Consider the following 17,030-nt stretch of genomic DNA (forward strand, 5'->3'; position numbering starts at 1 on the left):
GACCAGAACAATGACGATTGACAATAACCACGATGACGATGTACATTGAATGCTCGCTGTTGAACTCAAAATCATTCCTTCTTCCATCTCTTCACCCACCCCCCACTGTCCCTGTGCCCACACCCCTCCCACCACACACACACAGGAGCAAGATAACATCGCGGACGCCGAGGAGCGCTGCGAGCAGCTCATCAAGAGCAAGATCTCTCAGGAGGGGAAGATCAAGGAGCTGACGGAGCGACTGGAGGAGGAAGAGGAGATGAACGCCGAGATGACGGCCAAGAAGCGCAAGCTGGAGGACGAGTGCAGCGAGCTCAAGAAGGACATTGACGACCTGGAGCTCACGCTCGCCAAGGTGGAGAAGGAGAAGCACGCCACGGAGAACAAGGTGAGTGGTGGACCATGTGTTTGACATTGTACCAACGTATACCGTAAATTTTACATTTGAAAATGTTTGAATATGTGTCACTGCGTGTTTCCTATGTATGTCACTTGACACCCTGGACACTCTTAAAAATGAGATGTTCCAAGTGGATTATTTTGTTTAATGACGTGACATTGATTGCACAATCAGGATAAAGCTGGGGGAAAATCCAAATACATTTCGAAATAAATTAATCAGGTCTTCAAGTGTATACAGTTAATGGTCTCAAATATCCATCATGTTAAATTTGCTCTGTGAGAGTCCCAACTTGCTACTTCATCTCGTAATATAAATTGACACACAATCCAAAATTGAGGACAAAAAAAGTACATTTTGGTTTTACTGTCATCTAGGAGTGTGGGAAAGCACAGCAGCCGGCCCTAGTGGTGGATAAATGTCACTTGAAGGGACCTTAGTTGTTCGTTGATATTCACTTCCACGGACCATTCTCTACTACACGGGCAGATGGACTGCTCTAGGAGACTTCCGGATGGATTGTCTGCCTCGTAACATGAATTCGAAAGCACAACCGGGATAAAGTTTAGAAAGAAAAACACATTGTAAAAAAATATCACGCAAGATATGCGAGTAAACGATTAATTACGATAGGACCTTTTTTGCCAGTGTTAAGATGATAAAAAAAGAAACATGTGGAGGCCAATCAGTTTCAAGGACAATACACACATTATATTATCAAAGCATATTTGTTTGCATATTACCACAAGTATGTGTGGGTACTGCAGACTTGATGCTTTGAAATAGGTGTCTATTTGGTGTTTGAACATCCTAATACCTCCTGTATTATTGCTAGAAAAGATTAAGACTTTTCTTCTTTTCATGATCCATTACAAATGGGTAAAATAATATAAAAGCAGAACTCCATTCTGTCTCTACATATAAACAAACCACGTTTTGAAAATCAGCCTATTGGATTTCCAAACTAAGATTATTCAGAAGCATTTATTTAAGAAAGCAAACTCTGAACAGATGTTGTCAGTCTTGTTAAAGCAATGCTGCTGGGTTACCAGATGTTATTGGCAACAGCAATCCATCGAAACTCTGGGGCCCTGTCAAACACACCTGCCTCTACTAATGTCTCCACCCCCACCACGCGACCATGCCCGCACTCCCACCCACTCTTCCACCCACAGGTGAAGAACCTGACGGAAGAGATGGCCGCTCTGGATGACATCATCGCGAAGCTGACCAAGGAGAAGAAGGCCCTCCAGGAGGCTCACCAGCAAACGCTGGACGACCTGCAGGCTGAGGAGGACAAGGTCAACTCGCTCACCAAGAGCAAGGCCAAGCTGGAGCAGCAAGTGGACGACGTGAGTGGTCCACCAGTGCACTTCACTAGGGGCCTCATGGTTCCACCAATCATGGTCTCTCTTTTACGTGCCAAAGCGTTCTTCAACTCAGTCGAAGTTTGAGTACTGTTGTCATATCTCAGGTGAAGCACCCAAGTCCTACTTTACTGTACTTGATATAATGCAACGTAAAGTACACAGTAGGTAGTCTCTGATGTTAGTCTTGATCTGTACCAGATGACTTTACCGAAATAACCAAGAAGATGAATCCCTGCAGTCACGAAAGCTTTAAATCGAAATCTGTACCAGTTGCTTTGCCACTGTTTAGCCCTGATACGGCAACCATGGCACTACGGCCCCCCACTTACTTCCCACACCTCCGATTAGCACTGCTAGCTACGTACGGTGCGAAATAAGTTCAACGTACATACATACATTGCCGATGCCAGGATTCCTTGTTTAATCGGGTGACATCCGATGCAGTTTCATTATATTATCGATCAATATTTTATTCACGTCCAACTCGGCCATGACCATTCCTCTCCTAGTGTCAAACCAGTTATCACTGGTTACGACCATTTCCCTGTTCTACACTCATATCAACATAGTATTAACAATAAACTTTGCCTTTAATTCCCTTTTCACCACAATGGGCCTCGTCTGTAGATATAACTTACACACTTTGCCTGTTTTTCCCTCACAATAGCTACAGCTGGTGGTCTGCAAGATAGTGCACAGACACTAGATGCATCATACAAACCTGTGCACGTGCACGACCAAGGTTCCATCAGACCGCAGGGCCCACGTGTCCACTCGCACCTATAACGAGCCCACCGAGAACCCATAGAGTCCCTGTGGTCGATGTTATTTTATATAAGCACGCGTGTGTCTGCACGTACGTTCCCCAGCTGGAGGGCTCACTGGAGCAGGAGAAGAAGGTGCGCATGGATCTGGAGCGCGCCAAGAGGAAGCTGGAGGGAGACCTCAAGCTGACCCAGGAGACCATCATGGACCTGGAGAACGACAAGCAGCAGCTGGAGGAGAAGTCCAAGAAGTAGGGTGCTCATGCGGCCCAAAGAATATCGTCACTATCATCATAATCGTTGTCATCTTTATCATCATCATGGTGTTTATCATCGTTATCATCATGATCCATGATCTAGGATTGATTGAAGCATGGCTGAGGGACTGTGACTTTATGACCTTTGTGTGTGTGTATGTGTGCATAAGTGCACGTACGTCTGTATGTGCAATGTGTGTGCATCCGTGCACGGGTGTGCATGTGTACGCTTGTGCTCGTTTGTATGTGGGTACTCACATACATGTATGCGCATTAACATATATACGTGCGTGTACACGTGCGTGTGTGCAGGAGGGAGTTTGAGATGAGCACCCTGAACAGCCGAATTGAGGATGAACAGGCACTGGCTGCTCAGCTTCAGAAAAAGATCAAGGAACTGCAGGTGATGCACACTGATTGATGATTATGATAATAATGCCTTTCACCCAATAAAGCCTAAATGAGTCTCAAGATTACATTTCAGGAGGGTCCTGTAACATTGGCATGTTTCGCCAGTTACATTTATGAGCATTCGGGTTAGTGTGGAAGGAATCGGAAAACATGGAGAAAACACACCACACATGAGAGGAAAAAACTCAAAACCTCTACAGAGATGAGTTAAAGATAATCAAGTTGATGAAAGTGTTACTGGTTATGGTGGCAGTGCTTCTGCTGCTGACAATGATAATGATGTTACCGCTATTTCTGCTGCTGATGACAATGATTATGATCATAAAGATTACGCTGACGATGATGATCATGGCTATGGCAACTATTACCCTGCTGCTGATGATTATGATGATCAGATCCACATCCATGCAGCTGATGAAGATGCTGATGATGATCTCGCCCCTCCCCAGGCGCGCATTGAGGAGCTGGAGGAGGAGCTCGAGGCTGAGCGAGCGGCGCGCGCCAAGGTGGAGAAGCAGCGAGCGGACGTGGCGCGCGAGCTGGAGGAGATCAGCGAGAGGCTGGAGGAGGCGGGAGGAGCCACGGCGGCGCAGGTGACCCCCCCACCCCCCCACCACACGCAGAGAAAGACAAAGGTCACCCATGTAGTCCACAGACTGTTGGGACAAGTGCTGCTTGTAAGCACTCATGAAGGTAAGCACGTCACATGAGCGACAGTGTGGCCAACACCACGCTCAGCCTCCTCTGTCTCCCAAGTGGGTTTGCACACCGCATCAGGTGCTCAGTAAAGGATAAATTAACGTAGAGGTCCAGAACTAACTCAAATAATTGTCGCTGGTGTTAGCCAGGAGTCGAACTCGGGTCTTCGAGTTTGTAGCATAGTGCGCTAACCAGTGCTACCACTTCCCAGACACACATTTCTTTACAATGCTCAACTTTGTAATTCCCTTGCAGTATGTTTTCCCAAGTTGTTATATCTTTGCTCAATTCAAGGAAATTATTAATTCGTATATATTATGCCTAGTGCTGTTCTTGCTTGCCATTAACCATGATTTATTCATGTGTTTAAACCTTCAATGGTGCTGTTTGTTCCTGTCCACTTGACGTTTAAGGCCTGCGCTCAGCACTCTATACGCATCTGTTAAATGAAATTCGGTAAAACCACATGCTTGGATGTGCTCTGCCAGGGCGCTCTCTTGTGTTTGAAACACATTTTGACAGACTCAGAATCTTTATTTAGACTGCAGGAATCCGACGAGCTATGAAGCACTTTTTCACAGATGTCCAATATGGGCTGGTCATTCAATTCTACCCCCCAACGCAGATCGAGTTCAACAAGAAGCGTGAGGCCGAGTTCCAGAAGCTGCGTCGCGACCTGGAGGAGTCGACGCTGCAGCACGAGGCCACGGCGTCGGCGCTGCGCAAGAAGCACGCGGACAGCGTCGCCGAACTGGGCGAGCAGCTGGACAACCTCCAGCGCGTCAAGCAGAAGCTGGAGAAGGAGAAGAGCGAGTTCAAGATGGAACTGGACGACGTCCTCTCCAACATGGAGTCCGTCGTCAAGACCAAGGTGAGCGCGTGACGGGAGACGTCGGATGCGGCCCGGGTCCATAGGCGTTTACACTTGTCCTGCTTGTCGATAACTGCCCCCTGAAGATGGTCTTTTCGCCAAAAACAGTGCTTCAGTCAAATGCTTGTGTCCTTGAGTCATTTGAGTCCCTCAGTAAATCCTGGACCAGTCTCTGGATCCAGGTCCGTTTTCTCACTGTATCCTGGACCTGGCTCCCATTGAGTCCAGCACCTGTATTTCATTTAGTCAAAGACTCATATCTCTAAGTCTACTAGTAGTCCCGAAATCATCCCTCATTGTTGCATGCCCACATGTGGTGCTTGTGATTTTGAGATATATCCAGCTGATAATTGTTTTTTTACCCTTCTATCTGGCAACAAAACTGACACCTTTTTTACAAGGAGTCATGTTTACATAGACCACAATACCTGCAGTCATAATGCAAACAGAAAACATAACTCTGATAATGAGGTTCCAATGGTATATACCCAGCTGTCGCTACTGTTGTTCATTAATGATGTCGATGATGAAGTTGACATCGTTGATATTGTAATTTTTGTTGCCAACCTAATTGTTTCTCCCCTTCCACGTCGCGGGCGCCAGTCGAACCTGGAGAAGATGTGCCGCAGCTATGAGGATCAGCTCAACGAGCTCAAGGTGTCGTTTGAGGAGAACCAGCGAGCACTCAACGACTTCACGGCGCAGAAAGCCAAACTGCAAACAGAGAACGGTGCTCCTTCCATCACACACGCACACCACAATACTTATCATCATCAGCGTCATCGACCGTGGTCAATACACTGCTGGATGATGGCCTCCCCAAGCAGCCACCAACGCTCATGATCCTGCCATCTAATAACCCATCTAGCACCCGCTCACATACCACGACCGTGTGTTGTGAGTAACAATGGTCATCGCATCGCTACATTGCTATAGAAGCAATAAACACATTCCTGCGGAGGGAGCTGGTAGGAACGTTGGGTTGCTCGGTCAATGGCCAGGGTCAACGGCGGCGTGGTGTATTGCGCAAATATGGCCGACTGTGAGGGCGGGCACAAGCCGGCGTGAGTAGGTTAAACGTTGAGTTTTATAAGGGCACCACGGGGTGACCAGCCCCTCCCCACCCAGCCCCACCCCTCCCACCCCCCACCCTCCCCACCCTCCCCACACAGCCCCTCCCCACCCTCCCCTCTCCACCCAGCCCCACCCCTCCCATTTTTGGATGCACAACGGACGAACAGACACAATAATCCCCTGTGGGCTGGTGGAACCAGGTGGTTCCTACCAGTATAATGATGCATACCGGAACATTAATAGAACAAAGGCTATCACAAAGGTACATTAAAGTTAATTAACAAAGGCACATCACTCTGATGATAATAATCTGGCAACGTGCGCACCTCCCTCACCCCGTGAAGGCGAGCTGTCCCGGCAGATGGAGGAGAAGCAGGCGCTCATCACGCAGCTGACGCGCGGGAAGCAGTCGTTCACTCAGCAGGTGGAGGAGCTGCGACGACAGCTTGATGAGGAGCTCAAGGTACGAGAGCAGAGAAGATGAACCTTGCACCGACACTCGACCCGTCTGACTGGTGTTTGCCCAGTGGCTCAGAGATCAGAGCCGTACTATAATTTAAAGAAGAAAATCTACGAGGCAACGTTTTGGGTAATGACCATTCTTCATAGCAGAATGGGTTGGACAGTGGAGGCACATGCCTGATATCTAGCACTGTGGAGGCGAGGGTTGGCGGACCACACAAATGTTGCACATCTGCCTTCCCGTGGGCATTGAGGTGATATAACCGGGCTTTAAAGAAGACGGTAAAACAAAGTTAAAATCAATGTTATCTCTCCTTTCTGTATGGGACAGAGTGTTGCTCCCTCACATGTGTGGGTTTTCTCTGGGTGCTCTGGGTTCCTCCCACATCAATAAACATTCATTAATTGACTAAAAACATCTTAGGTTATACAGATAACTCCATAGGTTGAGCGATTGATTGTCCGAGTTCACTGCTTGGCTGCCTTCCAACTTGTCTGTGGTTCTTCAATGATTGTGAGATGCAATTTGCACGAACGATGCTCTATGTATAAGTAAAAACTCTCGAACATTTTGTAATAGCACTATTCTTATAGCACAAGTAATTGCTATGTGTTCTCCCAATTCAGTAATCTTTGGGCAATTTCTCAAATTTTTATCTTAACGCCGGCACAGATGGCCTAGTTTTTTTTTTAATAACGAAACGGGACCATTGACGTTCACTGTGAAGCAGACAGCGCATATTCACCAGTAGCATTAACGAAGGCGGCCGTAAAACTTCTGCAACAAGGCGCAAACGCTGATTGAATGAGCATCGCTCTACTAATCCTGCCGCTAACCCTCACTACCCCCACACACCCACACCCAACCTGCCCCCCACAGGCGAAGAGCGCGCTGGCGCACGCGGTGCAGGCGGCGCGGCACGACTGCGACCTGCTGCGCGAGCAGTACGAGGAGGAGCAGGAGGCCAAGGCGGAGCTCCAGCGAGCGCTGTCTCGCGCCAACGCCGAGGTGGCGCAGTGGAGGACCAAGTACGAGACGGACGCCATCCAGAGGACCGAGGAGCTGGAGGAGGCCAAGTACGGACGACACTTTCCACCACCACTATGACCACCACCATCACCACCATCACCACCATCACCACCACCATCCTTTCCATTGTCCTCGTGCAATCAATCAGTAGCCTATCAATAAGAGTTGTAAAAGCCGTGGTAATCAACTCAGGGTGATTTTTTTCATAACGACTGCTGAGCACAATCACAGAGGTCCAAAATGCCAAGCAGTCGACAACAGTTGAAGGTGTAATACATTTCAATTCAAATTATATTTCTTGAATTGAGAAAAGTTGTAAGAATTTGGGAAAATAGATGGACGGAATCCTAAGTTGAGCAGTGCGGGGCCAGAAGCCGTAAGCAAAGTCTTTCAATCTGCAGTGTGGTGGTTTAAAAAAAGTATGGATGAGACAAAACAGAGTGGACCTCAACATGGACGGAGTAGGCCATGAGTGAAGATCATTGGAACAGTATGTATGTTACACCGTATCATAGCCAACCGTGCTAATCAGGTAGTACTGTGACGAGAGAGTTTTCAGCAGTGTGGTTTGTGGGTGAGAGCGTTGCCCTCGGAGGCGAGGTGGTGGACCTCTTGGCGTTTGACGTGGCACGGCTCCCGCTGTGGGAAGTGGCGCACGGGCGTGCTCCTCGCTCGTTTTATTTTGGAATCAAAAGTTAAAGATAAGACGAGCAAGTAGTGGGTCCGAGCGCTGCACGCACTTGCGACTCGCGCACATGCAGGTAGAGACGCGGATACGCACACACGTCCGTACACACTCACGTCTTGCACACTCAGACGTGCTCAAACATGCGTAGCGGATGTGAGGATACACAGACATACAGACACAAAAATATACACACACGCACATCTTGGCACCAGCCTCCTACTCTTCCCACTACCTTATCCTCCTCTTCCCCGTGGCCACGCAGGAAGAAGCTGGTGCAGAGGCTGCAGGAGGCGGAGGAGTCTGTGGAGGCCGCCAATGCCAAGTGCTCCTCACTGGAGAAGACCAAGCAGCGTCTGCAGAACGAGCTCGAGGACATGATGGTGGACGTGGAGCGTGCCAACGCCGCAGCTGCCGCCCTCGACAAGAAGCAGAGGACATTCGACAAGGTACGGGTCACACGGGGAGACACGGGTCACACACACGGTTCGTGTGTTTTGGAGATGTTGCTGCTGAACTTGGAGAATGCTACTAAGAAATGGGGCCTTATCATCAGCCCCAGCCTTCGACACTTCACGTGGCATCAAAAGAGCACCTAGCCTGGCACATCCGCCGTGATGTGACCACCACCGAGTGGGAACGACGCTTGTTGTTGAATGTGAGGAGTGGTAGTGTCGTGGTTAGCGCACTGCGATAAGAACCTAGCGACCCGAGATTCAGTATTATCCTTTTCTACCTCTGCCTGCTACCGTCTTTCCTTCAAGCAATTGCAGGGCTGCACCTTTCTGTCTTTCAATGCGTCCGCGGGTTTTGCCGCTCTGCGAGTCTCATCTCGGCGCCGTCGTCTCTGCAGGTTCTGTCCGAGTGGAAGCAGAAGTTTGAAGAATCACAAGCGGAGCTGGAGGGGGCGCAGAAGGAGGCGCGCTCACTCAGCACGGAGCTCTTCAAGCTGAAGAACGCGTACGAGGAGAGCCTCGACCACCTGGAGACCATGAAGAGGGAGAACAAGAACCTGCAGGGTGAGTAGTGAGTGTGTGTGCGTGAGAGAGTGGGTGTATGTGAAGTTGGCACAGTAGGGGGCACAGGTGATGCATCAGCCAGTCATCTCAGTCAGCCGATCCGTGGCACCTGGGTCTGCCCCGTGACCTCCTGCCAGCGGGCGTTCGACACTTCACGTGGCCTCAAGGTGCACATGGCCTGGCACAAGCGTCGTGGTGACGTCACCGCCACTTAGTGGCGAATGGCGGTTGTTGTTTTTGTTGTATGTGAAGAGCGATAGCATAGATTATGGCTGATGATCATGATGATGATAACGAGGTGTGATTTTCTGCGTGCACAGAGGAGATCTCCGATCTGACGGAGCAGATGAGCGAGGGAGCCAAGACGGTGCACGAGCTGGAGAAGCTGCGCAAGCAGCTGGAGCAGGAGAAGGTCGACCTGCAGGCGGCGCTGGAGGAGGCAGAGGTGACGTGGGGCAGGGGACAAACACAAAGAACCTCCATGGGCCGTTGGGGAAAGTGCTGTTAGCTAGCGCCCTAGTGAGGCAATGACGGCACACGGGAGGGTGGTGGTGTGGCCAGTGTCACTGCCAGCCACATTTGTCTTCCCAGCGCTGATGTTTTTACACACCGCACGGGGTACTTATTTAAGGCTGAATCGACCTAGCTGAGACACGGGACAAGTCCTAATATCACTTGCTAATGACGGTCGCATTAGTTGGGAATCGAATTTAGGTCCCCAGTTTCATACTGCTATGCACTAAGTACCGCTTACTAATACTGTCTCTAAATATAGTCGCCAACGTGACATTCAGGGACCCCGATAACTATCCAACGGATCGTCCTCCCATAGTGCCTGACAAAGTGGCACCAAAATCACAAGAGTATTAATTGATTCCTATTGATCCTATCCTCACGTTGGAAAGTTACATTTTTTTCCCATCTGACCCCAATCCCAGTGTCAGTTTGGTCAGCATTAGTCTAGTGAACGATGTGTGGCACTTCAATCAAGTCTTCATCTGTCGATGTCATTAAGACGTTCTCTTAGACTAGTCAAATGCAGCACATCTGGTCCAGTGAGGGGCATGCAATTTCGCCCCCCATATTATCAGGTCAGTCAATGAGTGTGTATCAGTAGAAAAATTTTTCAAATACATAGCCAATGACCATGTTTGGTTTTCATCAGTGCACTGCAGTCTCCAATAATGATAATGAATTATCTTAGTCTGCGTATTAATTCAAGCTAGTTAATTTTGTCGTATCGTAGCCATACTTTTATTTTCAGTGGGTAAGTCGTCGCCATCACCATGCTTGATATTTTAGTCCACTCATTGTCATTGTCTAAAATATTTTTTTTAAACCTAATTGACAAATATTTTGGTTGTAAACGAAATTATAATTGGTAGTTACGGCCAATGTCCTGCTTGATGAATTATTATCCACTCAATTATTGTTGACTCAAATAAAAAAACACTTTGTTGATGAGTATTTCTAATTTCGTTACCGAAACTCTCGCTGTCCCAACGCAGGCCTCCCTGGAGCACGAGGAAAGCAAGATCCTCCGCGCTCAGCTCGAGCTCAACCAGATGAAGGCCGACATCGAACGCAAGCTCTCCGAGAAAGATGAGGAGCTGGAGCAGTCCAAACGGAACAACCAGCGCGCCGTCGAGACGCTGCAGACCGCCCTGGAGGCCGAGACGCGCTCACGGAACGAGGCGCTGCGCATCAAGAAGAAGATGGAGGGCGACCTCAACGAGATGGAGATCCAGCTGAGCCACGCCAACCGCTCAGCCTCAGAGGCGCAGAAGCAGCTCAAGATGGTGCAGTCACAGTTCAAGGTGCGTGGATGGTGAAGTACAGGAATTAATCTGAAGTCCAGCAGGCTAGAATTGTAGTACGATTATAAATAGCCAAAGAGAGAATGGAGTATAAGTCAAAATATATGGGTGGGGAAGTCCTCATAATCATCAACCAGGATAAATCCGCTGCTAGTGGAAGGCTTCCCCGAGCAGTTATGATTCTATATGCATACGCGTAATTTTTCCTCCCTTGCAAATAATAATGGAATTTCTTAATCCTTCTGTTTCCCTCTGTTTCACCCTCTTGCTGCCCCCACTGTCTGCCACTACCACCAACACTTTATTCCACCACCATCATCTACCACCACCACCGCTGCACACACACAGGAGGCCCAGCTGCAGCTGGACGACGCCCTGCGGCTGGGAGACGAGTACAAGGAGCAGGCGGCCATGGCGGAGCGGCGTAGCACGCTCATGCTGGCCGAGGTGGAGGAGCTGCGCTCGGCGCTCGAGCAGACGGAGCGCGCGCGCAAGCTCGCCGAGCAGGAGCTCATCGAGGCCAGCGAGCGCGTGCAGCTGCTGCACTCGCAGGTGCGTCCTCATCGTCATCACAGCCACCATTGTTGTTGTCATCTTGATTTGTTCCGTGTGAATTAAAATGTCCAGGTGCTCACCCTTCCAATTGTTTCCTCCCTCCTGCTCCATCCTGCTCTTTCTTTCTCCCTCCCTCTCATATCCACCTCCTTCCCTCTTGATCCCACCTGCTCCCACCTTCTCTTTCGTGCTCCATAGAACACCAGCCTGATCAACCAGAAGAAGAAGCTGGAAGGAGACATGGGGGTGCTCCAAAACGAGGTGGAGGAGTCCGTGCAGGAGTGCCGCAACGCCGAGGAAAAGGCCAAGAAGGCCATCACAGACGTGAGAAACCCCATGAGCCACGGTCCATCCACCGCGAGATGAGGGAATCCCCACATCATCATTATCCATGATCTACTCAATGTGGATGAAGGCCTCTTCATGTCACCACCATATTCTCATCATCATTATTATCAACCATGGCCTATCCACTGCTGGATGAAGGCCTCTTGGTAGCATCATCATTATCATCTTGAACCATGATCTATCCACTGCCAGCTGAAGGCCTCCTCATGTCACCACCATATTCTCATCATCATTATTATCAACCATGGCCTATCAACTGCTGGATGAAGGCCTCTTGGTAGCATCACCATTATCATCATCATCATCTTGAACCATGGTCTATCCACTGCCAGCATAAGGCCTCCGCATACCACCACCACCAGTGACCCGTCAGTCCGACCTCCTCGGGCGAGAGTCTAACCGAGGTGTCGTGACCTGACAGGCGGCCATGATGGCCGAGGAGCTGAAGAAGGAGCAGGACACGAGCGCTCACCTGGAGCGCATGAAGAAGAACATGGAGCAGACGGTGAAGGACCTGCAGCACCGGCTGGATGAGGCCGAGCAGATCGCGCTCAAGGGCGGCAAGAAGCAGCTCCAGAAGCTGGAGGCCAGGGTAAGGAGAGGGCGGTGAGGGTGATACAAGGGGGTGTGAGATAATCGTTGTCCGATGAGGTCAAAGGGTGAAATTTTGAGGGGAGTGAGGTGAGAAGCAGGTGAGGCAAGGGGGATGACTGAGATGACTGGCAGATAATAACAGACCTCCCCATGTTGTCGTTTTAAAACTGTTGGGACAAGAGCTGTTTGCGATCACCTATGAAGGCCTAAACAAAGCACTAGTGAGTCGTGTGACAATCCACTGTCTCCCCATTGCACGAGGTAGTAATTTAAGGCTAAGGTGACCTAAGAAAGGCTCAAGACTGAATCAGATATTGGTCACCGATATCCGTGGCCGGGAATAAAACTGAGGCTATTGGATTTGTAGCAGTGGACTAATCACATTACCTACGACTGCTATTAGTTTGTTTACACTTGTTTAGCCAGGAAAGCCTCACTGACAATCAAGCTCTTTTTCAGGAGAGTATATGCTAAGTTTTACAGTCTAGACCAATGGTTACAATGTTTCCCAACTAAGTATCAAATTTTTCAAATTTGACAATGATACCTACACTTTTTTTAATAAGGCCATCCTTAACGTCAACTGTGAAGCAGACGGCTTGTACTTTAACGGTTAATACACTTGTAGAATTAACCAGAGTGGGAAATGTGCCACTTCTTGGCCATGATAGCACACAAACACATCCCTACTTATGCTCAAAAACCGCAACACTCACCTCCACCCCTGTGCTCCCCCCCGCAGGTGAGAGAGCTGGAGAATGAGCTGGAGGCAGAACAGAGAAGGAACGCTGAGACGGTGAAGGGAGCGCGCAAGTACGAGAGGCGTGCGAAGGAGCTCTCCTACCAGGTGATGCACCGCACCCATCTCCACGTGGACACATCGACACGTGTACACACACACGACAATTTGCTAGAAGGTGCTGGACCCCACCACTCATGATCCCATCCCTTGTTTGTGTGCGTGTGTTTGTGTGTGCATCTGCGTACACGTGTGGTGTACGTTCGCACGTATGTGTTTGTGCGTGTGTACGCTGAGGGCAGACGGAGGAGGACAAGAAGAATTTGGCTCGCCTGCAAGACCTGGTGGACAAACTTCAGCTGAAGGTCAAGGCCTACAAGCGGCAGGCCGAGGAGGCGGTAAGAGTCGCGGTGTCCGTGCAGTGCAGGGAGCTCACATCGATTTCATTTAATCGTTGTCCGATTTGGTTTTTACAGTTTTTTCCCCACTTGAAGCTGGGTATATAGCCCCTTGTTCTCGAAATTAGAATTCTGCAATGCACCACTTTTCAATGTGCTATCAGCGTTATGTAACCATAGAAACACTTCTGCCTATCAGTACACCACTCCAACATCTCAATCACAATGTCTGAACACCTCCCCATCACACACTACCTCACGACAACACCACCTTGCGCCACTAAACTGCGCTATCAACCCACCACCATCGTACAAACTATCACACTGCACAACATCACCACTTCCTTACCACCCATCACCAACACCTAAACCATCACCATCACACAGCATCATTGCTCCACCACCATTTCCCCCACAAAACCATAACCATACTCCACCACTAACCTACCACCTCACCATCAACACCAAACAAAATCACCACCACATTACACTACCTCCACCACGAGTCCATCACTCCTACCAATACCAATACCCGCTATTCACCACTAAGTGATGGTGACATCACCACGACGCCTGTGCCAGGCCAGGTGGACTTTGAGGCCACGTGAAGTGTCGAAGGCTCGCTGACAGGAGGTCTCGCTGACACCATGACCACCACCACCATCAATCACCACCACACTCTAGCACTAAATCAAAACAAATATCCCCCGGTATAGCCTGAACAGACTGTTAGGACAAGTGCTTTTAGCGAGCACCTATAAAGGCCGGCACCGTATATGAGAGGGTGAGTGACCAACGCCACGCCCGGCTGCCTTTGCCTCCCGAGTAGTGATCTTTACACACCACACCAGCTACTCATTTGAGGTTGAGTCGACCTAGGGGAGGCCCAGGACCGACTCAGATCATCGTCACTGGTGTTGACTGTAAGCGGAAATCGAACTAGGGGATTGCCGGGTTCGTAGCGCAGCGCTCTGTTGGCTACCGCTCCACACAACCACTAACATCACCACCGCTTACACCAAACCATTGCTCAGTTCATCTGCTTCCACTCCTGCCGGCAGGAGGAACAGGCGAACGGGAACCTGTCTCGCTACCGCAAGCTGCAGCACGAGCTGGAGGAGGCAGAGGAGCGCGCCGACATCGCCGAGTCGCAAGCGAACAAACTCCGCGCCAAGACACGTGACGCCGGCGTAAAGGTATAGTACGGGGGTTTACAAGGGTTTAGAGGGGGGAAACGGGGGTCTAGAGGGGTTTATAGGAGTGTGGGAATGCCACCAAAGTGCAATGGTAAGCATTCTATTCAATGCAAAGTTAATCGGTGTGATTAAATCACCCGGCGTGGCAGTTGAAACATTGGGCAAGTAGGGTTATGGGCATTAGGATTATGAGTTTGGGTTCCTTCATCGTTATGACCAGTATAATAACCCTGTGTGTGTCCATGTCTGTGTATATAACTTGCATGTCCTTGTGTGTGTCTGTGTGCCCTGCAGAAGGAAGAGTAAAGCTACCTCACAGACACCCTCGTAACACGCCAAACATGCGTAACCCTTACCGTAAAGAATCTCTTTGTTGCACATATAATATGTCAATAAAGAGGATACGGCAGGTGCGGCAACAATCCTCGACTCGTGTCTGTTTTCTGGTCAGCAGAGGGCACACTCTGCACACGATTCCGCACACACACACACAAGGATATCCCTGATAAAGTAACTGAACACAGCCTGTTGGGGCAAGTACTGTTAGCGAGCACCTATGAATGCCGGCACGGTACAGGAGAGGATGGTGTGGCCAACACAATTCCCGGCCGTCTTTGTCTCCCCAGTGTTGGTGTTTACACGTTGCACCCGCCACTCCCACAACACACACATTGATACGTATGCTTAATGATGCACGATATATACACACACACATGCACAATGATGGATACACATAAAGCGTATGAGCGGTAGTAACACGACCGCATTCCCTGTACTAGGCTAACATGAGTCTAGGATGTCGTCGGGTTATGGGACAATTTGTATCTTCGTTGAACTCTTAAATCAAGTCAATAATTGTGGTAGTCATGCTATTCTTATAGCACACAGCTATCACAAAGGTGCTATGTTTGACACATATAGTCTGCAGTAGTTTCGGAGTAAGGGACAATATTGCCATATATTTTCCCAACACGGTAGTTCAGAGGTATTTTTTTGTTATTGGCATGAACAGTAACACCGACACACACGATTGACTCTTGTTAGAATAGCGTCGTGGGATCTTTAACGTCCACTGCGAAGAAGGCTACGTACGTTTTCATAACACCCTCGCGGTATCGACCAGGGACGCCTCGGGGTTCGAACCGAGAACCTAAATCCCTAGCCCCAGGCGCCGCCCAGATTCGACCCACGCCGCACTGCCGATTACAACTTTTATTACACAGGCATCAGTGGGGACACTCGTGATTGTTAAAACAAAACTTATCATCATCTTCCGAGGCTTCGAACTCGTGTGGGACAGCCCGAACCCAACAGCCTCGGCGTGGAGCTACAAATTATATTATAAGATGCACCGGAAAGTCACACCCCCCCCCCCCACATGAAAAAAACATCAACATAGCAGGAACCCTCTTTAATAAAAAGGGTCGTGAGACTCGGTTGAGGTTTTTTTCCTGAGAAAATAAGAAACATTCTTATATTTGTCATACCCTCCCCGTAGCAGTCACACTCACGTATTAGCCCCACCTCGTACCCCTCACCCCATACCGCACCACCACCGCCCTCCTCCTGCTCCCCGCCAGAGCCTCTCGTCACGAGTCATTACGAGAAGGAATGTTTGTGACGCCAGATGTAATCACAGCCGCCCCTGAGTCTTGCCCTCCCCCCTTCACCTCATCATCCTCTCTCTATAAACTCATCGTTATCACATTATCATCCTTTCAACAACTCCTCCTCTTCATGAATATATAATTCTCGTCCTGTCCACATTCAATTGACAGATCAAACGCTGAACATGAGTCAATCACCACTTCTCTCCCCACTCCAGCTGCTACAACTGCTTCACGTATTCCTGATGCTGATAACTGCGTCCATTCGTTCCGCCGCTACAACTGCTGCTACTCCTGATCCTTCTTTTTTTTGCTAGCGCTCGCACTCCTCTTCATCCCGCTGCTGTGCCTCGTCTCACTCATTACGAGGCGCCTCCATCCCTCACTGTGCGCCCATCCCTTCCCCTCACCTCACCCCCCTCACCCCGACTCCGTCTGCTCTCCTCGCCCCACGCCCATCCGGATCCCGCCCGCCAACTGCGCCCAAACGGGGGTTCTGCTCAAGACAAGGGGACCCGCCCTTCCCGGGGTCTCGTCGGTGGCGTAGCGTGGTTGGCATGGGCCGTGGTGCACGTAATGAATGGGGTCCCCTGTGTAATTCCCCCACCCTTCTTCGTAGCCCGTGCCTGGGCCCCTTTGGCTTGTGGGGGGGCCATAGCGCAGTTCCACCGCCTGCGCACTTTCAAAGCTATGCCACTGGTTCCTATGTTGAACTTCTTTCGCATCGTACGTAG

The 17,030-nt window shown here is 49.7% G+C and overlaps 1 protein-coding gene across 1 annotated transcript in view; it reads left to right on the top strand.

Moving 5' to 3' along the window:
• Positions 1 to 15,111, top strand: part of LOC133357872 (myosin-7-like) — a 40,302-nt gene extending 25,191 nt beyond the window's left edge. The window contains exons 23-42 of the mRNA XM_061576018.1: positions 146 to 388; positions 1,576 to 1,752; positions 2,640 to 2,785; positions 3,104 to 3,194; positions 3,652 to 3,795; positions 4,527 to 4,772; positions 5,376 to 5,502; positions 6,191 to 6,309; positions 7,189 to 7,385; positions 8,289 to 8,472; positions 8,877 to 9,042; positions 9,363 to 9,487; positions 10,551 to 10,859; positions 11,208 to 11,411; positions 11,613 to 11,738; positions 12,184 to 12,354; positions 13,099 to 13,203; positions 13,398 to 13,493; positions 14,555 to 14,689; positions 14,984 to 15,111. Of these exons, the coding sequence (XP_061432002.1) occupies positions 146 to 388; positions 1,576 to 1,752; positions 2,640 to 2,785; positions 3,104 to 3,194; positions 3,652 to 3,795; positions 4,527 to 4,772; positions 5,376 to 5,502; positions 6,191 to 6,309; positions 7,189 to 7,385; positions 8,289 to 8,472; positions 8,877 to 9,042; positions 9,363 to 9,487; positions 10,551 to 10,859; positions 11,208 to 11,411; positions 11,613 to 11,738; positions 12,184 to 12,354; positions 13,099 to 13,203; positions 13,398 to 13,493; positions 14,555 to 14,689; positions 14,984 to 14,995 (3,123 nt within the window). The 3' untranslated portion in view covers positions 14,996 to 15,111. The remainder of the gene's footprint in view (positions 1 to 145; positions 389 to 1,575; positions 1,753 to 2,639; positions 2,786 to 3,103; positions 3,195 to 3,651; positions 3,796 to 4,526; positions 4,773 to 5,375; positions 5,503 to 6,190; positions 6,310 to 7,188; positions 7,386 to 8,288; positions 8,473 to 8,876; positions 9,043 to 9,362; positions 9,488 to 10,550; positions 10,860 to 11,207; positions 11,412 to 11,612; positions 11,739 to 12,183; positions 12,355 to 13,098; positions 13,204 to 13,397; positions 13,494 to 14,554; positions 14,690 to 14,983) is intronic.
• Positions 15,112 to 17,030: the final 1,919 nt, after the last annotated feature.

This window comes from Lethenteron reissneri, chromosome 60 (genome assembly GCF_015708825.2).
Source record: "Lethenteron reissneri isolate LAM-NWPU_2019-01 chromosome 60, ASM1570882v1, whole genome shotgun sequence".
In the NCBI taxonomy this organism is placed as follows: domain Eukaryota; kingdom Metazoa; phylum Chordata; class Hyperoartia; order Petromyzontiformes; family Petromyzontidae; genus Lethenteron; species Lethenteron reissneri.